This window comes from Candida dubliniensis, chromosome 2 (assembly GCF_000026945.1).
Source record: "Candida dubliniensis CD36 chromosome 2, complete sequence".
Taxonomy (NCBI): domain Eukaryota; kingdom Fungi; phylum Ascomycota; class Pichiomycetes; order Serinales; family Debaryomycetaceae; genus Candida; species Candida dubliniensis.
Genome location: NC_012861.1, coordinates 1803295 through 1829452, shown reverse-complemented (window position 1 = coordinate 1829452; position 26158 = coordinate 1803295). Strand labels below are relative to the sequence as shown.

The 26158-nt window shown below is 31.4% G+C and overlaps 11 protein-coding genes across 11 annotated transcripts; 5 read left to right on the top strand and 6 right to left on the bottom strand. All coding sequences in view use genetic code 12, as the record gives it.

Moving 5' to 3' along the window:
* Positions 1-1407: 1407 nt before the first annotated feature.
* Positions 1408-1824, bottom strand: CD36_23060 (bud site selection protein, putative; the record flags this gene model as incomplete). Its single annotated transcript, XM_002418735.1, has 1 exon — positions 1408-1824. The coding sequence occupies one exon, from the start codon at positions 1822-1824 to the stop codon at positions 1408-1410; it is 417 nt and encodes a 138-aa protein (XP_002418780.1).
* Positions 1825-8027: 6203 nt separating this feature from the next.
* On the top strand, positions 8028-8906 carry CD36_23050 (covalently-linked cell wall protein, putative; the record flags this gene model as incomplete). The annotated part of the gene is made up of 1 exon (XM_002418734.1): positions 8028-8906. The coding sequence occupies one exon, from the start codon at positions 8028-8030 to the stop codon at positions 8904-8906; it is 879 nt and encodes a 292-aa protein (XP_002418779.1).
* Positions 8907-9704: 798 nt separating this feature from the next.
* Positions 9705-12110, bottom strand: CD36_23040 (probable serine/threonine-protein kinase, putative; the record flags this gene model as incomplete). The annotated part of the gene is made up of 1 exon (XM_002418733.1): positions 9705-12110. One exon carries the CDS (start codon positions 12108-12110, stop codon positions 9705-9707), a length of 2406 nt encoding a protein of 801 aa, XP_002418778.1.
* Positions 12111-13412: 1302 nt separating this feature from the next.
* CD36_23030 (RNA polymerase I-specific transcription initiation factor, putative) lies at positions 13413-14933 on the bottom strand (the record flags this gene model as incomplete). The annotated part of the gene is made up of 1 exon (XM_002418732.1): positions 13413-14933. The coding sequence occupies one exon, from the start codon at positions 14931-14933 to the stop codon at positions 13413-13415; it is 1521 nt and encodes a 506-aa protein (XP_002418777.1).
* Positions 14934-15369: 436 nt separating this feature from the next.
* On the top strand, positions 15370-16464 carry CD36_23020 (2-hydroxyacid dehydrogenase, putative; the record flags this gene model as incomplete). The annotated part of the gene is made up of 1 exon (XM_002418731.1): positions 15370-16464. The coding sequence occupies one exon, from the start codon at positions 15370-15372 to the stop codon at positions 16462-16464; it is 1095 nt and encodes a 364-aa protein (XP_002418776.1).
* Positions 16465-16472: 8 nt separating this feature from the next.
* Positions 16473-16865, bottom strand: CD36_23010 (subunit of an adoMet-dependent tRNA methyltransferase complex, putative; the record flags this gene model as incomplete). Its single annotated transcript, XM_002418730.1, has 1 exon — positions 16473-16865. One exon carries the CDS (start codon positions 16863-16865, stop codon positions 16473-16475), a length of 393 nt encoding a protein of 130 aa, XP_002418775.1.
* Positions 16866-17568: 703 nt separating this feature from the next.
* CD36_23000 (ER protein involved in chitin deposition in the cell wall, putative) lies at positions 17569-18462 on the bottom strand (the record flags this gene model as incomplete). The annotated part of the gene is made up of 1 exon (XM_002418729.1): positions 17569-18462. One exon carries the CDS (start codon positions 18460-18462, stop codon positions 17569-17571), a length of 894 nt encoding a protein of 297 aa, XP_002418774.1.
* A 994-nt stretch (positions 18463-19456) lies between these two features.
* On the top strand, positions 19457-20389 carry CD36_22990 (meiosis-specific protein, putative; the record flags this gene model as incomplete). The annotated part of the gene is made up of 1 exon (XM_002418728.1): positions 19457-20389. The coding sequence occupies one exon, from the start codon at positions 19457-19459 to the stop codon at positions 20387-20389; it is 933 nt and encodes a 310-aa protein (XP_002418773.1).
* Positions 20390-20670: 281 nt separating this feature from the next.
* On the top strand, positions 20671-21537 carry CD36_22980 (inorganic pyrophosphatase, putative; the record flags this gene model as incomplete). Its single annotated transcript, XM_002418727.1, has 1 exon — positions 20671-21537. The coding sequence occupies one exon, from the start codon at positions 20671-20673 to the stop codon at positions 21535-21537; it is 867 nt and encodes a 288-aa protein (XP_002418772.1).
* Positions 21538-22116: 579 nt separating this feature from the next.
* CD36_22970 (aminopeptidase y precursor, putative) lies at positions 22117-23748 on the top strand (the record flags this gene model as incomplete). The annotated part of the gene is made up of 1 exon (XM_002418726.1): positions 22117-23748. The coding sequence occupies one exon, from the start codon at positions 22117-22119 to the stop codon at positions 23746-23748; it is 1632 nt and encodes a 543-aa protein (XP_002418771.1).
* Positions 23749-23939: 191 nt separating this feature from the next.
* CD36_22960 (dnaJ-like chaperone, putative) lies at positions 23940-25859 on the bottom strand (the record flags this gene model as incomplete). The annotated part of the gene is made up of 1 exon (XM_002418725.1): positions 23940-25859. One exon carries the CDS (start codon positions 25857-25859, stop codon positions 23940-23942), a length of 1920 nt encoding a protein of 639 aa, XP_002418770.1.
* Between the last annotated feature and the right edge of the window lie 299 nt (positions 25860-26158).

Genomic DNA, 26158 nt, shown 5'->3' with positions numbered 1-26158 from the left:
AAAGAAACGGATAATAAAATTATGCCCGAGAAATACAAGGGGTAGGTTAAACTTTTTAAGAGGGAAGTAGAGGGATATTTATATTTATACCAATCAATCCATATTATAATTGGAACGATATGCAGAGACCACTAACAATTAAATTCACCCTGATGTGAACTCATTAAACAATACAGAGTAGTGAATAGAATATGCATACATCTGACACAAGCAAACCCCCCTCCCTCTCTGCTTTTTCCTCCTCCTAGAAATTAAGAAAAATAAGAAAAATAACAGGGAAACCTTTCAGTTTTAGTTTTTAGTCAAAATTCCCTTTATTTTAAAATCCAAAGTAACAAAAACAAATTTAAAAAAAAAAAAAAAAAAAATTATTAGAGGGTATTTTGTTGTTTTGTGTTACATAAATGTGTTAAGCGGTAGAATTTTAGGAAGAAAGAGAAAGAGAAAGAGAGAAAGAGAAAGAAAGAGGAATTATCAAAGAGTTAAGAACTTGAGAGTTTTTTTTTTTTTTTACTTGAAGATACTAAACTCTCTGTTCTCTAAAAAAAAAAAACAAAAAGACCCTTCTGTGCATATGATGAAGTTTAAAAAGATTAGTTAAAGGCGGGCGGGAAGTTGATGATGATGATGATGATCATGATCATGAGGAGGAGGAAGAGGAGGAATGATGTATATTCATTGGATCTAAAACCTAGAAAGAAAAGAAACTTGGAGAATCTGATACTGTCAATTACTGAATTGGACACCCTTTTTCTCCACTATTTGGTTTCAAAAGCTTACCAAGCTCCGATCTTTACATATTTTAGTTGTCGTTTTTTTTTTTTTTTTTGAAACTTTCCCATTGTAGTTATACCACTTGTGTGTTGGAATGCTTTGAAATATGGTATCATAACATTCACAGTACAAAAAGGAAAGAAGAAGATACCTGTCAACATCTCAAACAATGAATTCAAATTTGTGATTAAATTATATATAAAAAAAAAATAAGAATATCTGACAAAATGTAGAATAAATGATAGGATATAATCAGTAAAAGTTACACAATTCAGAAATACCTCAAATGAAAATATCTTGGAATTAATGAATATTGTTGTTGGTCACAAACCAAAGTGTTTCCTTTGTCATTTTCCTCTACAATATAATCTAGGAAGAAGAAGAAAGAAGAAGAAAGAAGAAAGTAGAATATAAATATCCATTGTATGTAAGGATCTACACAGAAAAGTTGTTTCAGAATAGAATAATGAAACAAAACTAATATTATCGATAGAATAACATTCTTACCACACAAACCACCACCACCAGGACCAGGACCAGGACCACGACCATCACCCACCACCACTGTCCAAGTTTAGATTTGTCCGATACCTACATAAAAGTAATTCTGCAGATACTTATATATATATATATTTACTTTGTGTTATAGTTTGCTGTACAATAAACTAGCATAACCGACAAGTTGAGGTGAGGTGAGGTAAGGTGAGGCGAGGCGAGGCGAAACCTCGTGTATGTCCTTTTTTTTTTTTTTTTTTTTTTTTCGTTTTCGTTTTCGTTTTGGTTTTGGTTTTGATTTTGGTTTGAGGTGTTAGCCGGCCGGCCGACCGACCGACCCAGACCCAGACCCAAACCCTTTACTTTACGATGACCATCAAGATTTTTCAACATGAATCTGATAATACATGTAAATCCTTTAATGGTTAAGTTCTTTTCAATTATTAGTTCTGCAAAAAAAAAAAAAAAAAAAAAAAAAGGCTTTACTGTGTTCAAAGTGTCTATTAGGCAGAACATCCCATGGTTCGGAAATAGAAAGATATTTCTCAGTAACATTGCTTTAGTTCTCCCTTTTTTTGCTTACTTTTCGGGTATTTAAAAGTTAGTCATTTGTAGTACTACTACTACAGGAAAATAAAACAAATTTCCGAGTCATACATACATACATATATATATACATAATAGTTACTAATACAACTAATAAGCCGAAATCCATATAATGGAAAACAATTGTTTATTTGTTGTCTTTTTTTTAAAAAAAAATGACGTATAAGACAATTTGATACTTTTAAAACACAGTTTTATAATACGATGCAATTGGTATGTTTGGTTTGCGCAAGTAGGGGGTGCGGACAAGGGGAAGGCTGATGGAAAAAGGGGTTGGGGGGAGGGGGGGTTATATCGGATATTTCTGTTCGTGCAATTGTCACTATATTATCCACATTACATTCCTCAACCAAAAAAAAAAAATAATGGGCCATTATTGGAAACAATACAACGGGGAGGGTTGGAGGAGGGTTGGGGAGGGTCGGGAGGTGGCTTGTTTCTATTGTTTTATTTAAAATTGACACTTATCAAAAAAAAAAAAAAAAAAAAAGAATTTTTTGTTTTTCCAGAATTAATTAATTATATAGATATCACAAATTAACAAATCTAATTCAATTTGTTTTTCATATTGGTTGAACATATTTCTAAGTGTATTATATCTAAATTTTTTCTTTCTTTCTTTCTTTCTTTAACAATAACTACTACTATTATTTAGGTAGGTTGTCCATATCGTCTATACTTGCTTGCTTGTTGTTGTTGTCATCATTATTATTATCACCATTTCACCTCGTAATGCACAATTGTCTAAATCAGACAAAAAAAAAAAAAAAGGGTATGCACCAAGGACAAATATTTAAAACTTCACAAAAACCGTTAATTTGATTTGAATTTTTCGTCACATAGTTAGTTAGATAGTTAGATAGTTAGCAATAAACATATAATACTGACAAGACCTTATGAGATAATTAAGACCATGTATCAGAAAAAAAACTTATATTCATGGTAAAAGTATTGGTTGATTCATTCATCCCAATCCAATTGAGGCCAAAAAAAAAAAAAAAAAAAAACCCTTAGGTAGGGGTGTCAAGAAGGAAGGAACGAAGGAACGAAATGAAACAAAAAACGTAATGATGATAAAATTCCAAGTATATTATGACGTTTTAATCATTGTAAAACAACAAACAACAATATATCAAGGAGGGTAGGAGGGTAGGAGGAGGACAGAATGTAATTGTCAAGATTTTTCATTTTTGATCAATTCACACACACACACAAGCAAAGTAATTGAAATAGATAGATATTAGAGGCCATTACTTTATGAAACTTTACTACTCAAATCATGTCATGTCAAAATAAAACCTATTTGGAACTGCCAAGCATAGAAGAATGAAGATCATCTTGAGATGTTTCATCATCATTATCATTATCATTATCATTATTATTACATCACATCAGATGCTGATCACATTAAAATGTAAAACAAAGACACTGATTTCTTTACGAAAATAATAAAAAAAAAACTAAAATGGCAAAAAAAAAAAAAAAAAAAAAAAAAAAGATTTTATTATCTTCACTTTTGAGATCTGACACAATTGATAAACGAAAAATGAAAGAGCGATAACGTTAACAAATGTAATGTAATGTAATGTGATGTGATGTGAGACAAAAATAGAAAAGGAATAATTGAATTGAATTGAGGCGTGTCTTTATTCTCGGCAAATGCTACCTCTCAAACTAATCAATTAATTAATTAATTAATTATTATTATTATTATTATTATTGTTGCAAAACTAATAATACTATTAGTTAAATGGTCTATTTAATTCAATTAGAATATGCAAACTAAAGAGTAACGCAAATGTTATATGTGGTGGTACAACAACAACAACAACAACAACAACAATAATAATAATAGAAGTTTCATATCAAAATGTAATTGCATGTAATTGTTTTTGTTCCCTGCCCATTAATACAATTATACCCTTTTTTTAGTATGTTTAGTGGACATATAAAAAAATTAGTTTACTCTAAACAAATTGAAAAGGGATCCTAACCAATTTTGGAGGTTGCACTATAAAACATTAAATTGAAAGGCTCAGGATTGTGAATATATATATATATATATATATATATATTTCTTTTAGCCTTTACCTTTGTCTTTGCCTTATTAGTTAGTAATTTATCGTTGCTTCAGTATGATTTCTTAATCAATCTGTTATTAATATCTGTTTTTAGAATGAACTTAGTTTGATTGTAAGAAAGAAAGAATTAATACCTACCTCATAAATCTCAATAAATAGAAGAGAATCAAAAATTAAAGGTGATTGTAGCCTATATGCCATTCAAGACAAGAAATACACTCCTGAAAAGAAGCTAACCTGTGATTGATTTTGAACTTCATTAAAATTCAAATTTACTCTGCAACAAAACATGTATATAATGAGGTTTGTACTAGTTTTTTTGTACTAGTTTTTTTGTACTAGTTTTTTCGTACTAGTATTTTTTTTTATTTTTCAGTTTAGTCTGTGTAAATAAACTAAAGAAGCTTCATTAAATATTGATATCGTCTTGTTTTTAAAAAACCTTTAGACTAATCACATGCAATTGATTAGAAATTGGAAATTGGAAATTGGAAATTGGAAATTGCAAAAAATAAAAAAATAAGAAAGTCCATACTTCAAATACTTTTAGTAATGTCTCCGCATTTACTTGTTGCTTTAACGGTAACAACCAAACAATTATTAATACCTATTATTTATTATTCCACATCAATGTCCTGTTTTTTTCTTTTCTTTTCTTCAACAAGTTATTTCTAGAATGAATATTGAAGAAGTTTTATATTCTTGAAAAAAGAAACACAATTATCCTTGTTCTTTTTTTTTTTTTTTTTTTTTGGTTTGAAAACAACTTCAATTTCAATTCTTATCAACAATATTTACCATATGTTGTTTTGTTGTATGATTTAGACATTTAAATTTAAAATCCTTGGTTTTGAATTGCTATAGTTAGCAATTCAATGGAATGAAAGCTAAAAACCTTATAACCAATTAACTAATAATGACAATTAATAGTAATGCTCCCATAAATGAGGTTAGTGAGGTTAGTGGGGGGAGGGAGGGGGGGGGGTAGGAGGTGGGAGTAATTCAAACTTTTCTCCTCATGGTATACTCATAATCTTTAAACTCATTATATATATCTATCCCCTCTGTTCTTATCTTTTTTTTTTTTGAATTTATTCATAATGAAAGACTTTATTAGATGATATTTGATGATATTTGTAATATTTGTAAAATCATTTGAGTCAAATCAAATGGAAACTAAATCTTTTACTAAGTTAAGTTTGATTGAATTAATTTAAAAAATGGGAAAGGATTGTATATATTGATTGATAAAAGAATTAAAACAAATTTTGAGTATGAAAAAAAAAAAGCCTATTTCCCAATTGCTTGTAATATCCACGGCTTTATTTAAAACGTGTAGACTTTCCTTGTTTTATTGGCACACTGCCCCCTCTCCTCCTCTCCTCCTCCTTCCATCTCACTTTTACATACAGTACTACTACTACTACTACTACTACTACTACTACTACATTGTTTATGATTAATCTTGCAGTTTAAAAATGCTTGCAAATTTTACACTTGAGGTGAAAATTTGAGTTGGTGGCGCTGTTTTGTTTTGCGCAGAATTTTATAAATATGGCACATATATAAATTATATGGCGTTTTGCAACATTAAATTAACAGAGATTGCTTTTTTTTTTTGACAGCAATTATTGGAAGACACCTTTTTTTTTTTTTTTTTTTTTCATGGAATTGAATAATTATCTTTAATACTTTGCTAAAAAAACAAAATCTTTTAACAAGAATTTGATAAAATTTTCAATTGTTATGATGATAATGATTATGATGATAATGATGATGATAAGTTTCTAGGGAAAACGGAGTTAGCAAAATATTCCAATTAGGATTAGAACAACAAAAAGAAAGAAAGAAAGAAAAAAAGAAATAAACTTTTTTTTCGCTTAAATTTGCCAATAAGTTTATTATTATTATAGTTTATTAACTAATATTGAATAACCATTTCAACAACAAAGGGAAGAAGAAGAAAAACAATATGCTAAATCAAATTAACTAAAGTTAAAAACTTCAATTGAAGTTAGAAAGTACAATCTAAAAGAAAAAAAGAAAAAGAAAAAAAATGAAAGCTTAAAACTGGACGACTATATATATATATACACACACACACACACACACATTAAAGCTAGCTTATAGCTTCTGGTGGATTCAATTATGACTTTGTGATAAAAGTCAAGTTCAATCGAAGCAAAAAAAAAAACCAACTCATTTATTTAGATAGTAATCAAGTATATTAGGAAACTTTAACTTGTGGTTTATTAAAAATATTCAAGCCTTGGTTGATTGGAGAAATAAAAAAAAAACAAAAACAAAAACTCTTACTAACCGAGTCACGTGAACTCCGGAATCGGAATCCATAACAATTTTTTTTTTTTTTTTTTTTTTTTTTACAACAAGAACAACAAGAGGACCGTTTGTGAAATTTAAAATATTTGTCACCCCGGTGTGGAAATTTATTCTTCCGATTCTTTACATTTCATAGTCATAGGCTTAAATGATTGGAATGTAAAATTTGAATGACATAAATAAAAACCATCCAATCTTTGTCAATAGCAACAACAAAAAAAATTTTTAATTATTCCAAAAAAAAAGAAAGAGATTCAACAAGTCAACCTAAAGTTGGTTGTGTATATATTGTCACTTTTCTTTTACATTGTTTATTCTTGCATAATTCTTTAATCTCGGGAATATGAAATTAAAATTGGTTGAACTTAAGAAAAGGGATTCATGATAGACAGGGGGTGGGGGGGAGGGGACCAGCATTTAGCAAATCAATTACTATTATTATTATTATTACTACTACTACTTTACTTTTGCTTGGCAACATTGCACACATTAGTTTAAAAGATTTGCAACAAAAAAAAAAAGGACACCAGAAGTTAAACATTTCATCTTATCCTAATTTTGATAATTAATTAGTTGCTTTAGAAAGAAAGAAAGAAAGAAAGATTTGATCGTTAGATTGTTCTTATTATCTATCTATCTATCTTATTTTTTTGTTTTTTTTTTTCTATATATAGTTGATCTATTAATAGAAGTTTATTCCCGGCTCTTATGGAAAATAATAAGTAGACAACTTAAAGTGAGAGTGTGAGTGAGAGTGTGAGTGTATATTGTTTGAGGAGGGGGGGGGGGCAGTGTTCTTGTCGTGCAATTGAAACCAATTGCTAGTAGTAATAGTAATAGTCGTATGGACCGATCAGATCAATCAATTGTTATTTATTACATCATTATTATCTCATTGAACCGTGGGGAGATTCCATCATCATCATCATCATCACTTTTGTGTTCACTGTTATTGTTGTCATTAACAGCAAACCAGCCATGTCAAATTACATGCATATGTAATATGCAGTACACAGACCACTGCGCATTATCACGTTATTGCAAGTAAACTTTTTGCAAAACTTACTACTACTACTACTAATACTAATGCTCTACACAACCTAAACATAAGTTAAACTAAATTAAATTAAACCAATCTCCCCCAACCCCCCCTGCCAATTTTACTTGCAATTTGAAAAAAAAAAAAAAAAAAAAGAAAAAGAAGTCATGACAACGGATATATTTAAAAACCCTCTCCGTTGAAATCAATAACTAAACTAAACAAGTAGAACGAAAATGGAATATCAAGCCAGCACAAATCAAATGTTACTAAACTTTTTAGCCACTAAATCAATGTCATTCACTCCGGTTATCAACTACTCCTTCTGTTCTTCTCTTCCCCCTTTTTTTTTTTATTACCAACATTCATATTTTAGATTGGAAAGTTTGTATTGTATTGTATTGTATTGTGTTGTATTGTTTTTTAGTAGATTTAGCAATTAAAAAAAGTTCAATAACAATACTTTATTTAGAAACATCAGGACCACAAAATCACAACCTCTCAAAAAAAATCAAAAACTATATAAACTGGAGTAATTAACCTTTGAAGAATTGTTCTCTATTATAATTTTCTTTCTTATTTTCTTATTTTCTTTTCTTTTATATTTTATATTCAATAATTACTTATTTCTATTATCATTAAGTTTCCAAAAACTAATCTAAATCACCCACAACAACAACAAGAACTAAATTATGAAATATTCTACCCTTGTTAGTATTGCTGCTTTTATTAGCTCATCTTTAGCTGCTACTGTTCCTGATGAACATTATTCAACATTATCACCTTCAGGTAAAATTCCAACTGGTGCTAGTACAGATTTCAGTGGTACTTTTGGTATTCAAGTTGTTACTGTTGAATCAGCTTCTGCTCTTTCTACTGATACTGCTACTTCGACATTGACTAGAAATGATAATAAAGATGTTAAAGCTACTCCAATTGCTCAAATAACTGATGGACAAATTCAACATCAAACTAATGCTCAACCAATTGCTCAAATTAGTGATGGACAAATTCAACATCAAACAGTTAAAGCTACACCAGTTCAACAAATAAATGATGGACAAATTCAACATCAAACTACAACTGCCCCTACTACTACTGCTGCTTCTGCTGTTAAACAAATTAATGATGGACAAATCCAACACCAAACCACTTCTACTGTTGATAATGTTGCTAAAGCTCAATCTGATGGTCAAGCAATTGCAACTGGTTCTAACTCAAACTCAACTGCAAACATTGATGACAATGAAAATTCTTTATCATCAATTCTTAAAGCTTGTTCATCAAAAAATAATTTACAAATGACTTTACATAATTCAGTTTTAAAAGATACTAATGAACGTTGGGGGAGTATTGTTGCTAATCATCAATTTCAATTTGATGGACCAATTCCTCAAGCCGGAGTTATTTATAGTTCTGGTTGGTCAATTAAAGATGGTTATTTATATTTAGGTGATTCTAATATTTTTTATCAATGTTTATCAGGAGATTTTTATAATTTATATGATGAAAATGTTGCTAAACAATGTTCAGCTGTTAAATTAAGTGTTATTGAATTTGTCAATTGTTAATAAAAGAATTACACATTACAAACATTTTTCAATCCCATTCATCCATACATCGATTCATACATCGATCCATCCATACATCGATTCCATCCATCGATTCCATCCATCGATTCCATCCATCCATCCATAGATCTACTAATCTAAAATAATATGGAGGGTGAAGGGGAAATAATTATTTTTCCACAGATAAATACAAAAATTTCATTATTCTGGAGAAGATAATTAAAAATAAAATAGACAAATTTTCATGTTTTGCTCCTCCCCCCTCCCTCCCCCTCCTCCCCCCCCCCTTTTTTTTTTTTTTTTTTCTTTTCGGGTTATTCAATTATTAAATCAAACATTATTATTATTATTAGGGCATTGTCATCAAATTACATTTTTGATTTTTTGATTTTTTTATTTTAGGAATGGGTATTTTTTTTTTCATTATTCGTTGCATTTTTTTTTTCTCCTTGTTTATATATATGGTTATATATTTATTTTTATATAGTCGTCGTTGAAATTTTATTATTATTATTATTATTATATATTATATGATATTGGAAAATTGTTTTTGTAATGCAAAACTTTCGCACCCAAAAAAAAAAAAAAACTACCACTACTACTACACATGGTAGCGTCACCAAATTACATACATTTTTTTTTTTTTTCTGTACAAATAATATATAATTAATAATCAATTGTTGTATTTTCACTTTCTATAATCATTTATATATATATATATATATTTATTTTTTTGTTTTTTTTTTTTTTTTTTGGGGGGAGGGGGGGGGAGGGGGAGAGGGGGTCATTATAATTTCATCACCGTTTTAAAAAACTTTTTTGTCGGAAAGAATTTCCATTATTAGAAGTCATGGTATAAGCCACACTTGTATAATCATTACTTTCTGGATTATACATTGGACTTTGATTTAAATCTTCAAATTCACCATATCTTAAAGTTACAGAACTAAATTGAGAAAATGGATCATCTTCATTATTAATTGTTTTCGATGTCATATCAATAGAAATTTTTTCATTATCTTCCGTTGCTTCTTGTATTACCACTGATGATTTATCATATTTTTTATTATTATTATTATTATTATTGGATTTAGATTTAGTTAATACAGGAATCATTGGAGGTTTTTGATGTCTTAATAAAGCCCATTGAGTATCTTTAAAAAATCCATGATTTTTTATTTCTGAAGCTCCAGTTTTAGAACCTAATCTTTTTTCTTCATCTTTAATTAATAATTTTTTAATTAAATTTCGACAATTTGATGATATCAGTTGAGTATCTAAAAATTTCACATCTTTCTTCAAAACATTAGCAAAAGTTTTTTTCCGATCTTGACCTTTAAAAGGAGTAGTACCATATAACATTTCATAAAGAAATATACCAAGAGTCCACCAATCAACAGCACTAGTATGACCTTTACCACGAATCACTTCAGGAGCAATATATTCTTCAGTTCCAACAAATGAATTGGTTCGAAATCCATCTATACATGCTTTAGTATCAATTGCTGGTCCATTATGATTAAAACTTCCAGCTGATGATAAATGCATACCTCCTGATTTATAAAATGATATTTCTGGATTTTTAGCTCGTTCACTTTGTTTTGATAAATCAAAATCACTCAACATAATATGACCTGATTGATGAAGTAGAATATTTTCTGGTTTTAAATCTCGATAAATAAATCCCATAAGATGTAAATATTCTAATGCAGCTGTAACTTCAGCAGCATAAAATTTAGCATCAATTTCACAAATAGTTTTAGTATCACGAGTTTGAAGTGCTCGGAAAAATTCTCCACCCATACAATATTCCATACAAAGATATAAATGATCTTTTGATTGAAATGAATGATATAAAGTAACAATAAATGGATGATTTGATGTTGCTAAAATTTCTTGTTCAGCTAAAGCTCGTTTTATTTTATTTCTTTCAATCATTTCTTTTTTATTTAAAATTTTCATGGCATATAATTTATTTGACAGTTTTTCTCTTACTAAAAAAACTTTACCAACATCACCTTTTCCTAATAATCTTACTTTTTCAAAACTATTAGGACCTACTTGTACATCAACTATTCTTGTTGCAGCATTTGAATATGTTCTATCTTGAGTATAAGTTCTTGGTCGTCCAGTAATTTTAACTTCTCCAATATGTTTATTGATATCAAATGGTTCATCTTTTTTCGGTGATGTTTGCATTGAAGTACTAGTACTAAATGGACCACCAAGATTGTTATTATCACCATTGCTGTTATTGTTGTTGTTATCATCAGATGATTTTTCATTTAAAAGACGATGTACTAATGGAGCTGATGCTACTCTTCTTAAAGCTCTTTGAAATGGTGATGTAGGTACAGCCAAATCTCGTTCATCTTCAATAGGCTTTAAATGTAATTCATCTTTTTCAACCAATTCTCTCATTGGGGTTTTAGGAAGAGGTGAATTTGGTTCAGAATTATCTTCACTTGATGATGATAATTCACTATAATGGATTTTTGGTGGTTTCAAAACTCCTTGTTCATTCAATGAGAAAACCGAATCATTATGTCTCAAGGCAACTGACATGTCTGATCTATCTGGTGCAGTTTCAATTTGAGGATTTTGGGATGTGTTTGTATGTGCTGGTACTCCTTGATATTGGAAATATGGATTAGATTGCACAACTGGACTTTCAGGTGGTGAATTTACCGTAGTAGTAGTGGTAGTAGTAGTAGTAGCAGTTTCTTCCTTATTAGAAACTTCCGTTGTTGTAATAATAGGCACGGTAGTTTCTTTCTTTATTTTCGGTGGAGTTAATGGTGTTGATGCTGATCTTGCTCTTCCACCACCACCACCACCATTTTTCCCATCATCTGGTGTCAAAGAAGAATTTGTTTTAAACATTTTTTTCAACTTATTAAATCCAGAGTTTTGTTCAGGTGAACTAACAGAATTATCCAGTGTTTCATTAGAAGGACCTCGTGATTGTTCAGTATGTTCTTTGTTGGTGTTGAAAAGAAACCTGGTGAAAGATATGGATCGGGTTCTGTTTCTTGACAGAGATCGGGATTCCAGTCCATTAAGTTTGTCAGTCTTGTCAGTCTTGTCCGGTATTATAGTAATGTCTTCTGTATTCATAGTGGTTGATTCATATTGTGTATCGTCGTTATTAATATTAGTATTGTTGCTATTGTTGTTGTTGGTGAATAGAGATAATTGTACCATAATATAGTTTGGTAAGATAAATGACTATTATACTCCAACAAAAAAAAAGAAAAAAGAAAGGAAATGACAGGAGGAGGAGAAGGAGGAGAAGGATGATTTGAGGGGGGAGGGGGGTGTTGGAGGAAGGAGAAGGGAACTCGTGGGTATAATATTCAATTTTCAATAATGTGAAATTCCAATAGAATAAAATGAAAATGAGAGACAGGAAAAAGAAGGGAAAACAAAATAGAAGAAAATTGAAAGTGGATAATATTATTATTGTTGTTGAAAGTGTGTGTAAAAAGGTGTGTAAAAGTGTATAAAAATGTTTTGTAATTTGATTTCCTAGTAAAACTTTTTTTCTTTCGTACAGCAACAACAGCAACAACAGCAACAACAACAACAACAACAACCACTGTAACAATATAAAGGGAAGAAACTCAAGAACGATACAAGAAAAAAAATAAAAAAAAAAAAGAAAAGCCGACCAACAAAGCCGACCAACACAACCAACACAACCAACACAACGCCTTAAACTGAAATTGAAATTGAAACTAAAAAAAAATAGATTTGAAATCGACACACACACATAACACACTATCTACTATTAAACAGCTGCAATACTCTTTTTTGAAACTTTATATATATTGTAATTAGTTAGTTGTAGTATTTTTTTTTTTGGACTAACCCTAACTATACAACAACAGCAACAGCAACGTTAGGAAATATCAGGACTACTACTACTACTACTACTACTACTACTACCACATTAAGAAAAATAAAAAGAAATTAATATATGACATTTAGGAGTAAGAATCTCCCCACGAACAAAAGTTATTACTTAGTGAAACAATTAATATAGGGGGAGGGAGGAAGGGCAAAAAAATGCAAAGAACAAATTTGTCATTGATGCACGCCAAAGTATAGAATTGACATTCTTTCCCTTTTCTTTTCTTTTCTTTCTTTTTTTTTTTTTGGCTTGATCTTGCTTTAAAAATTGGAATTAGGAGAAGAAGGGAGGGGAGGGGGTTCAACATATATATATATATATATATATTATAGGAAAGAAATACTTTTTATAAACTGTTTGTCTAACACAGTATTAACAGTATAATTTTGATGTATTAATATTATCCATGACAATAATTCAACTATACGATCTTTGTTCAATCAATTCCTGGAATACAAAGTCAAAAAATTTTCTTATTTTCTTAACTCCGTATTTTGACTTTATCAAACAAAGGTCTTTCTCTTTCTCTTTCTTTCAATTGTTAGGCCTTTTTTTTTATTTATTTATTTTCACAGACTTATTTGATTATCAGTCTAAATTGTATCATCTGAATCACTCTCTGACTCACTATCTTCTTCAGGGTTAACATCTGACCATTCTATGTAGTTTGGAGCAACAATGGATTTGCTAATGGGTAAAACTAATGGATCAAATGGGAAATAAGCTTCCAAATCTAAAAACTCTTGTTTTTGTTTAAAATTGGCCACTGCTGAAGGTAATCCAGTTGTTTGCAACATTCTTTCACGTTTATTATGTTCAATGATGGAATAACAATAACAGACATTGAGTCTGGTGGCGAGTTTGGCAAAGATGTGTACCACAGTTTCGTCACAAAACTTGAGAGGATTGAATTTAGTGAGAATGGCCCGTTGGAAGAATTTGGTGGTGGTGGTGGTGCTGGTGATGAGTAATTCGTGACGGAAACAGAAAATGTAGAGTAATGCTTGGAATGTCGAATAAAATAGTTTGAACCGTTCCATACCACCAAGGTGTACTTCTTGTTCTCTTTCAATGATGAATTTGTTGAGCCAACCAACGAGGTAACTGACAATAAAAGTGATTTGATGGGATGAAAGGTTTTTAGCTCTGGCAATATAGGAGGAAAGATATTGGATTGATTTAAGACGTATCTCTAAAGTTTCTGCTGGGTTGAATGCTACGTCAATGAGTAAAACTAAGAATGAATCGGCCAATTCGGGTTGATACTGGGTGATGTGGAATAATATAAACTGTATCAGTTTAGTAAAATGGGTGGGCAAGATATGGGACTTGAAGAGGGAAGTGATAGTGTTGAATAGAGTGATTCCCTGACCACTATTTAATTGATCGATGGTGAAATGAGGAGAAGTGCAATTCAATAATATACTAATGATGTTGTCGAGTTTCGATAATCCCAAGTCAGGGTCATCGAGAAGATCCTCAATCTCTTCCTCATCCTCATCGAGTTGGTTTTGAAGTTCAACATCTAGTTTTATGCTAACTTCAATGATGAGTTGATATATGGGGAATTGTAACTCAGGGGAGTAGTCTAAGACCTTGACGAGGTTCTGCACATAGTTGGTTAGTTCGGTAGTGGTCGAAGATATGTGATGGGGGAAATTTTTCTTAAAAAACTGGGGGAGTGAGTTGATTGATGTAGGGATGTAGGTAATGATTTGGGCAAGGATTTGATGGTGTTGGGATGTGTTTGGAGAAGTGAATTCGTGAGTTAATTTGTTGAGTACTTCATGGAGGTATTTCGGGAAAGTTGATACTAGCGTGATAAGAAAGCGGGAATATGCTTTTGCAAAAAGAGGGTCTGTGATGTCTAACCAGTTATAGCGTAATATAGCAATAATTAAATTGTTACATGCATTATTATCTAATCGAGATGTATTTGATACGAGTCCATTCAACACAATCTGGAATTGAGAAATTTTGATTGATTCCGGGTGGCCAATCGGGAGATTGATTTTATCAGTGAGTGTATTAATGGGTAAATGATTAGTCTCAACTGATGAGAGGGTAGAAGTGATATAGGATGTGTAAATATGGTCTGTGAATTGATCTGTCATGAATGATGTAGTTGGATAGAGGATTGAATGATGATTTGCGATGAGATTAATGATAAATTTTTTTTTTAGTGAAACGAGAATTTATGGTGAAAAAATAAGTAAGCCCAAATAAAACAAAAAAAAAAAAAGATGTGTAAAAAGTGCGCGCCCTCAAACGAAAAAGTAATTGGTGGGTGGGTGGGTGGACGGCCAGAAAAATAAAAAAAAAAAAATATAATTACTCGCATCCGTACATTTGAGGGGGGGTGTGACAGACAGACGCGCCCTAATTTTCTGTCTTCTCCCACCCCACAAACATACACACTCACACTCACTAACTCACTCTCTCTGTGTACATTTAATATAAGAAACTGGGGCCATTCTTAACTTGCCAAATTAAAGTTAGAATACCTCTATCAAGAAATTGCATAAATATTCTTCATATCTCATCCATAGAATGTCAATTTTTAAACTATCAACACGTACAATCATGACTACTACCACCACCACCACCACCACCACCACTAGAACAATCAAACCAAAAGTGTTGAGATTGGGCATCACTCATTATGCCCAACACAAATGGGATGAATTGAGTAAAATTGCTGAAATAATTGATTGTCAATCAACCAATCGTGAAGAATTCATTTATGATTTACAAAACAAATATAAAGATATCACCAATATTTCTCGAACATTTGCCTCAATTAAACAAACAGGAAAATTTGATAATGAATTAGCTAAATATATGCCAATTACATTGAAAACTATTAATCATTGTGGAGCAGGATATGATCAAATTGATGTGATTCCTTTCACTAAAATAGGTGTACAAATTTCTAATGTTACTATTCCTGTAGAAAGTCCTACTGCTGACACAGCAATATATTTGGTTTTATCATGTATGAGGAATTTTCAAATGGGTCATAACATGTTAGTTACTGGAGCATGGCCTCAATTTAAAAAGAAAAGTTCCCATTCTTTTTCAATAGGTCATAGTCCTGAAGATAAAATTGTCGGGATATTGGGAATGGGTGGTATTGGTAGAGCCATTAGAGATAGATTAAAACCATTTGGATTTAGTAAAATAGTTTATCACAATAGAAATAAATTGTCTAAAGAATTAGAAGCTGGGGCAGAGTATCTTAGTATGGATGAATTGTTTAATCAATCAGATATCATTATTGTAAGTGTCCCATTAAATGTTCATACAACACATCTTATTAATAAATCATCCATTGTAGAGAAAATGAAAGATGGAGTTATTATTATTAATACAGCTAGAGGTGCAGTTATTGATGAAAAAGTGCTTCCTGATTTAATAAAATCAGGTAAAATTGGTTCATTTGGTGCTGATGTGTTTGAACATGAACCTCAAGTATCATCAAAATTATATGATTTACCTCAAGTTGTCAGTTTACCACATATGGGTACATATACTGTTGAAGCAATTAGAAATATGGAAAGTTGGGTTGTTGATAATATTGAATCGTATATTAAAACTGGGAAAGTGAAAACCATTGTACCAGAACAATATAATACATTTCTGTAATAATATCTTTAATTAGTTAAATGAGGTGGTAAAAGGAAATTAGGTATGGAATTTTTAATATAATAAATATGTTGACAATTTTTACAAATCATTTTCCCTTCAATGATTTGTGTTTCCACCAATAAAGTATGTAAATCTTTTAAAATAGCTTGATTATCTTCCATAATAGGATCTAAATCTTCTGGTTTGGTTGGTGGTAATGATTCATTTCCTAAATCTTTGGCAACTTGTATTATAGCATTCCAATCTAATCTATCTAACATATGAACAATGAATTCTGGATTATAATCTTGTTCTTCTTGTACTAATTGACATTCTTCATATTTTAATGGGAAAGAATCTAAAGATGATTGACAACCTTTTACAGCACATTTGACAAAATTGGTAGTTAGGAATTTCATGTTGTTTTTTTTTTTTCTTTGTAGGCTTGATGGTGTACAATAAGATCAAAAGTTAACTCAGTATATATATATATATTTTTTTTTTTTTTCAATTTCCTTTTGCAATGAGATGAATCATTTTTGGATAGTTGGAAGAAAAAATAAAACTCACAAAATCTAACTTGCGCACGACTCTTGTTATATGTTATCATCAATTTCGTAAGTCAGATCAAAGATATTCGTCAGGGCTCAAATTTAGTAAATCGTTACATCAAGAAGTGTAACTAGGGTATTCAAAACGAGACTGTTTTTCAAGTAAATCGAACATTATAGACATTTAATACACAATACAATAGAATAGAATAAAAATTAAACCTGTATATTTTCTTGCACCAGTTTATTGATGAAAAATAGAAAATCCAATATCAACTATCGAAATAAATAAAAACATTGAATCATTTTTTATAACATAGAAAAAAAAAAGAAGCAAAAATATTAAGAAAACTAACGTATCGATTATGATTTACAAATCAGTGTAGAAGTAGAAGTAGAATGAAAATGAAACTGAAACTGAAAATGACAACAATAACAATAACAAGAAATATAGTAAAAATATAAAAATTAAAAAAGAAAGAAAAAAATCAATTCCAATGAAACCAATAATTACGTAACATCATGTCAAAAAACAATGTACCTGTTAGAATGCTTTCTTGCTTATCTTTGTTTAATTCTTTTCTTTGACAATTGGAGGGTTTGATCCTTCAGAATATTTGGGTAAACTGTCTCCATTACTTGTTGTTGTTGTTGTAGTTGTTGTTGTTGTTGTTGATGATGATGGAATTGGATTGTCAATAAGTTCTTCTTCATTGCCATTTTGTGATTGTGATTGTGGTGGTGGTGGTGGTGGTCCTGCTGGTCTCAGAAATGATCCTGGCATAGATTCGGTAGCAACATTAGAAGTGTGGTTTTGGTTTATTTCTGTATTGTCATTGGTATTTTCAGGAGATGATGATGATGGGGTGTTTCTGTTTGGTGGCGGACCTTGGGGTGGTCTATAGAAATCACCAATACTGTCATTATCGTCAACATGCTGATTTCCTGGTAAGTCATTAGGCAAAGTAGATGTTATAGGAACACCACCTTGTGTATGTGCATTTTCATCAGTAACTGTAGTACTTTCTGACCGTTGATGTACTTTTGGTGGCTGTGGTATTGGGGACTTGGCATTAGGGTTGGCATGAAACACACCATTGGCATCATAATAACCCATATCATATTCATTTGCTGTGGCAGTGTATGTTGGAACATAAGCACTAGGCAAATCTGGATCTCTTCGATGGTCGGGTTGATCATATTGATGTTGTGATTGTCCATATGAAGGCGGAGTCATCCACCTAGTACCATAAACTGGTTGAAGCCCCTGACGAGCTCTTTTCTTATTCACACGTAATGTCCCTAATAATACTATTATTATTAAAATAACAAATATGGCAAAAAATGCCCATCTAGCACCTCCAGCATTATCCCAATATGAATTACTAAACTCGTCACGACGTATTAAGTTTACCACCCCTGTAAACATCAAACTTTCTCGTTTTTGAAAGCCAATGTGTGCCATGTTATCTTTCTTCCCTAAAGTGTGTATGTGTATATCTAGCAAAAATGGGGGAATATATATATATAAGAACAAAAAATAAAATATAAGAAAAGAAAAGAAAAGTTAGCAAAATCTTGTAAGTTCTTAAGATATCACTTTATTTCAAAAGGAGAAGTGAGTGGATACCAAATTTCAAAGTTTAAATTATCAGTGTGAGTATATTTTTTTTTTGTTCTTTTTTTTTTTTTTTTCCCTGGTATATAAATATAGTGCGAATTCCCAAAAAAAACAAAGATTTACTATTTAAATCTCGGGGAGACAGACAGACAGAACTAATTAATTAATTAATTAATAACTAAACTCTTGATTTCTTGGCCACAAACTAACTAACTGACCATCAATGTAATTTGATTGCTCCAACAAAGTAGATCCTAAAATAAGGCTATGTTGTCACTTTTAACAATTTTACATGAAGTAATTGATAAATAATGGCATCGGGTATTATTTCCGATTTTTCAATTTAGTTTAAACACCCGAGAATTCTTATTTGGAAGGCAACATATATTTGCTATAACAACCAACCAACCAACCAACCAACCCACAACTGTGATCTCTTTTTCAGTTCATTCTACATCAGCCACTTGTCATGCGTTTATCAGTATGAATCATTGCAAATCTTTTTTTAGAAGTGGCATTGGTAAATTTTTTTTTTTTTTTTTTGGGGGGGTTTGATCTGGTCATTTCTTACAACAGCTTTAAACCCGCAAACCATGATTTCGAAACTTTTGCAACAACATTTCTGTAATCCACTTCCTATTTTTGTTCTTTTTCTCTTCTCTTCTATTCTATTCAATTTAATGATTAATATAACTGAAATAACAATATCTCATTCGAAACCCATGTATGTTGAAAAAAGTTACGACATTAATTACCAGTGAATGGGAAAACTGACTTTTATATAAGAAACAAACTACAAGTACTCCTAAACATTTGGGAGCAGGTTACATGTTCATTAATGGACTATGAAGAAGCAACAATTATAATCAAAAGTTCTCTGGACAGTTCATTAAGGAAATTGGGAAGTTATTGTATATTGTCTATCAGAGAAACAGAATCTAGAAGGTTTGCGGCTGTGTGTAAATTAATAAGCATATTGATAAAACATTTGAAAACACAAAATCAAATAACAACTATCCGTGACATATACTACCAGGATGTGGAGGTTTTCAGCCATAGTCAAAAAGAGTGTAGATTCCTTTTGGACCAATTTGTAGAGTGTGGTTTAGGGTGGTCATTATGTGACGATCTAAATATTCATCCAACTCAGAAAGGACTAGTATATGGTGATTATTTCCATGCATTAAGTATCAAATCAGAACCAATTTTAATACCGATTAATTATACTGATTTTTTTGGAACAGGAATCATGCAAATAAAAAACAAAAAAGTACTTGTTGTGATATTAGAGAAAGATGCAGTTTATCAATGCCTTTGCACCTATTTAAAACAACATAGCATAATAAACCAGTTTTTAATAGTCACAGCAAAGGGGTATTCTGATGGCTTGACATTAAGATTTCTTACATGGTTACGAACCAATGAAAATTGCAAATTCATGGGTTTTTTCGATTCTGACGTTTACGGACTTAACATTTATTGGCAATATCGTCAGAAACTTCCCGGGATAGAGTATTCTGGTATCTACTTGCTTGAATCGCAGCCCAGTACATGGTTAAGCATAAGCTTGCGCGATATCTCTATGATGATAAATATCTGCAAAAACAGAAACAAAAACAATAATAATACCGCAGCATATCGTGAACTTACAAGAGGATTATATCTATTCAAGAAAGCAGAAATGAATGTGATTCAAGCTAAAGATACTAACCAATCCTATGTCAACTACATGGTCTTAAAAATTCTTGATACGGCTAGTTATACGGAATAACACGTGATGTGAGTCGAGTTTCCTGATTTGCATACACGACGACGACGACGACGACGACAGATTTTTTCAAAACATTTTGGTGGGAAGAATTTTTTTTTTTTTTTCAATCCCTGTTCACTATAAGCGGAGATTCAAATATTAATTTTCATCTATTTGCTTCTCAACAAAATCGAGCAAAGTTCATTCTTTTTTTTTTTTTCTTCTTTTACTCAACTTTTTTTTTTTTTGATTCAATTAAGCCAAATCATCCAGATTAACTCAATTGCTTTTTGTCAAAAAAGATGTCTTCATACTCTACTCGTCAAGTTGGTGCTGCTAACACTTTGGACTACAAAGTCTACATCGAAAAAGATGGTAAACCAGTTTCCCCATTCCACGATATTCCATTATACGCCAATGAAGAAAAAACCATTTTGAACATGATTGTTGAAGTTCCAAGATGGACTAATGCTAAATTGGAAATTTCTAAAGAACAAAAATTGAACCCAATCATTCAAGACACCAAAAAAGGTAAATTGAGATTTGTCAGAAACTGTTTCCCACACCACGGTTACATTCACAACTACGGTGCTTTCCCACAAACTTGGGAAGATCCAAACCAATCCCACCCAGAAACTAAAGCTAAAGGTGACAATGATCCATTAGATGTTTGTGAAATTGGTGAAAAAGTTGCCACTGTTGGTGAAGTTAAACAAGTTAAAGTTTTAGGTGTCATGGCCCTTTTGGATGAAGGTGAAACCGATTGGAAAGTCATTGTCATTGATGTCAACGATCCATTGGCTCCAAAATTGAACGACATTGAAGATGTTGAAACTCATTTACCAGGTTTGTTGAGAGCCACCAATGAATGGTTCAGAATTTACAAAATTCCTGATGGGAAACCAGAAAATCAATTTGCTTTCTCCGGTGAATGTAAAAACAAGAAATACGCTGAAGAAGTCATTGGTGAATGTGCTGAAGCTTGGGAAAAATTAATCAAAGGTGAATCAGTTGATTCTAAAGGAATTGACTTGACTAACACCACCTTGACTTCTACCCCATCTTACTCTGATGCTGCTGCTCAAGAAATTCCAAGTGCTTCTCCAGCTGCTGCTGCCCCAATTGACAAATCTATTGACAAATGGTTCTTTATTTCTGGTGCTCATTAAACTGGTTGCGCAAACGAACATTTTTTTAGAAATGCTAAATAGTGACTTCTTAGTGCTATAAATATATATTTATGGTTTACTGGGTAGAGGTTATCAATTACAAGTTAGATACTCTTTTCTTTTTTTCCTTAACTCTCCTCAGTAAAATAATCAAAAACATCATATTGCCTCTAAGGCTAGTTATAAAATATACTAGTAAAAAAAATCAAAAAAGCTAATTGTCAATTGGAGAACCCAACAGTAAATATTTACTTCTATCACAAATTTGATATGTCACCATATAACGACAAGCGTGCAAGCAGGCACAAAGATTAGACCAACAACAACAACTCTTATAACCAGCACTAGAGCCAATGCGAGACAACCACAGTTTTTGATTTTCTTCTTCTCCTCGGAGGGCCGGAATGGCCAATTCCGCGTGAACGCGAGGCCAAATTTCTTATCAATGGGTTCTGAAGTCATCAGTCATAATCCAAACAATATTTTTCTTCTCTTTTAAAGAAACCAACTTCAACATCAATTTCATTTTCATTTTCATTTTCTTTCTTGCTAATATTCTCCAAGGTTTTACAAGGAAAGATGAAATTTTTAACTTTAACTACTTCTTTGTCATTAATTGTATCAATCAATGCTTTACCAACTTCTTTTGGATTCTGGAAGAATTGGTTCAACTTGGGTGAGGAATTAACCCAAGAGATTATCATGGATGATATTTCTGAACAATTGATTAACAATGATGACAAAAATTTAATTATTGATGGTGTTATTGATGAAACTGTTTATAATGCATTACCAGAAATTGATACTGAAACTTTACAAAGTTTAATTAATGAAACAGGGTTGCGTTCTCGTGCTAAAGATTTATTTGAAATTGCTCAACGTTCAATTGGTCAATATGATCATCCAACTAGAGTTATTGGTTCACCAGGTCATTGGGGTACTATTGGTTATATCTTATCGGAAATTAAAAAATTAAAAGGTTATTATACTGTCAAAACTCAAAGTTTCAAAGCTCTTGATGGGAAAGTTAAATCATTTTCTTTGTTAATTGATGGAGTAGAACCAAAATCATTAGCACCATTCAGTTTGACCCCACCTACCGCTGATGGGAAACCAGCTCATGGTAATTTGGTTTTGATTAATGAATTTGGATGTAAACTTGACAATTTCCCAGAATTTGCCAAGGGCAACATTGTTTTAATCAAACGTGGTGAATGTGCCTTTGGTGATAAATCAAGAAATGCCGGTATTGCTGGTGCTTTGGGTGCAATTATTTATGATGATGAACCATTACGTGGTACATTAGGTAATCCAACTGGTAAAGAAGTTGCCACAGTTTCAGTTGCCAAGAAAGATGTGCAAGAATATATTGACAAATTGTCTAAAGACCCAAAACATGCATTTGAAACTACTTTGTATGTTGATTCCTATGTTAAATATATTAAAACATTGAATGTCATTGCTGATTCAGTTTTTGGTGACCATGACAATATTGTTTCCTTGGGTGCTCATTCAGATTCTGTTGCTGAAGGTCCTGGTATTAATGATGATGGATCTGGTACCATCTCCTTATTAGAAGTTGCCAAACATTTGACTAAATTCAAGTTGAATAATGCCGTTAGATTTGCTTGGTGGGCAGCTGAAGAAGAAGGTTTATTGGGATCAACTTATTATGCCGAACATTTATCAGCGGAAGAAAACTCTAAACTCAGACTTTTCATGGATTATGATATGATGGCTTCTCCAAATTATGAATATCAAGTGTATGATGCTAATAACAAAGATCATCCTAATGGTTCAGGAAACTTGAAAGATTTATATATTGATTGGTACACTTCTCATGGATTAAACTACACCTTAACCCCATTCGATGGTAGATCTGATTATGTTGGGTTTATTGAAAATGGAATTCCAGGTGGTGGTATTGCTACTGGGGCTGAAGGCATCAAAGATGCTAAAGGCCAAGAAAAATTTGGTGGTAAAGTCGGTGAATGGTTTGATCCTTGTTATCATCAATTGTGTGATAATTTGGATAATCCTGATTATGAAGCTTGGGTAATTAATACTAAATTGATTGCTCATTCAGTAGCAGTTTATGCCAAATCATTCGAAGGATTCCCAAAAAGAGAACCAAAGAAAGAAGTTGCCAGTGCATCAAACTCAGCAAAACCAAATGAGTTCATCTACAGAGGCTCTAAATTAATCATGTAAAACACTATAAAATAAATACAATAAATACGTTTAGACAAATAATAAAAAGTATCAATGTTTTCTTTTTTTTTTTTTTTTTTTTTAGTTTCTGTAACTTATACTGTCTACAAAAGAACGATTAGTGTTGGATCATGTAAACCAATTTATATCTATAACATTATAATAAAAAACTCTATCAAGTATTATTTTTTTTACTGCCTTTTGGTTTTATTCTTTTTCTTGTTTTTTGTAATTTTCACTTTATGATGTGAATTACCGAATGGATTGCCTTGTCCATTAAATTTAAACCCTTGACCACCAAAGAATTGTTGAAAGAATTGGTTGCCACCACCACCACCACCAAAATTAAAGTTGAAATTGGGTTGTCCACCGCCACCACCTTGTTGTTGCCACTGTGGATGGCTCTGACCCATTGGATCATTTGGATCATCACCTCTATCATATCGTTCACGTAATTCAGGATCGCTCAACACTTCATATGCTTGGTTAATAGCTTGCATTTTTTTCTCAATCTGCTCAGGAGTCAAATCATCTCCCTTATATTTATCTGGGTGATACTTTAATGTTTGGGTTCTATACCCTTTCTTAATAGACTTTTCATCAGCATCACGTGGCACATCCAAAACTTTATAGTAATCATTAGCAGGCTTTTTTCGTGGTTGATGCGGTGGTGCTCTATATTGCTGTTGACGTTGACGTTGCTGTTGTTGTTGCTGCTGTTGTTGTTGTTGTTGTTGAAAATATTGTTGTTGTCTTTGTTGATTAAGTTTCATATGATATTCCTCCACTTTGGCCCATCTATCAGTAAACAACTTTGTTTGCTTTACATTATTATTAAACTTATTCAACAATTCTTCTGCCTGGGAATACTTCTTTTTCAGTAAATATTTGTCTATTTCTGGAATATGCTTTGGCAAAAACAAGTTATCAGAGTCTTCAAAACTATCACAAAACTGCTTTGCCTTCTTTGAGTTGCCAGTCAAGGAATATGCCTCACATATCAATTTGTTTAAATCCCGCAAGAACAATGTCTTTGGAGATGTTACAAATCCCAAATCGTCTCCAAACTTCTGAGTTTGATATTGTAAGTAATCAAAGTTATTCTTTATACTTGATGGTAGTTTACGCTTATCTAATTTTGATACTTGCAAATCATCCACAAACAAGAAGTTTATAACAAATTGATAATCTATAACTGGATTAATTAATCCTTCATCATCTAACTTCACGTTATTTTCAGTGTTGGTATAATAATGACCTTCAATTATTGAATAATCTTCTAATAATTTGAGAAAATTCTGAAATTTGACATAGAATTTCGACAACTTACCACACGATGTATATTCATTGTCTATTCTCAAACAATTCTTTATGATTCTATTGGAATTCTCAAATTGGACTTCTGTGTATAATAAAAACTGCGATAATACATTAAAGTAATTTAAACTTTTCATGGGATTAATATCAATCAAACTTTTTGCAGTTTGTATAATCACTTTATTGGCCGGTAGCATTTCACCTAAATATTTCAATTGAGAATCGGGATTCTCTCTATAAGAGTTTAGGGCCAAATTATAGTATAATTCAGTAATTTCATAATTTGTTGGACTCAATGACATAATTTCATTCAAAATATCTGCACATTGTTGATATTCGTGTTTTTCCATTAATTCTTTACTAGTGTTAATACCTTGGTTGATTTTCTCAATTGTATCGTAAATATCCTTGTCATTGTCGTTAATTAGGTATTGTTGAATTGAATCGAATTCTCCTCTTGCCATCAATAATTGTACAATTTTATCCTTGGCTGGACCCATTGCTGGATCTAGCTGTAATACCCATTTCAAATCAGCTATGGCTTGAATCTCTTTATTCAAATTGATCTCAATTATAGCTTTCTTGAATAATAACTTAGGGAGTGAATTCGTATTGGACGAAGATTTTGCCGTTCGAATTATTTCTTCATATGCTTGTAGAACATTCATTGTCGGACCTTGCTCGGAAAATAACTTGTCAAGTTGTAAAACTTTTTGATCAAAATCATTGCTAGAACATGTTGTCAATGACAAGAAGGCTGCGCCCACTAATAGACTAGATAATGGAAATCTCATGCGGTATAGTAAACAGTTAATATCAAAACAGTCGACTAAAGCATTAACAGTAGTAAGCAACTAGCAAAACAAAGAAAGAAAAGAAAGTAGGAAAAAAAAAAAAAAATGAGATTGGAAATGGAACGGTATAGAAAAATTTAGTTGATCGTACGTGTTCGCATTTTATTTTATTTTTTTGTTTTTTTGCCAACTCTCTTTCCATCTTCGCAGCATCTATATTGCCACGAACAATATCAATACATCGATATAATCTTACAGGTTAGATTAATAGAGAATTGCCACATCAATATTAGTTATTA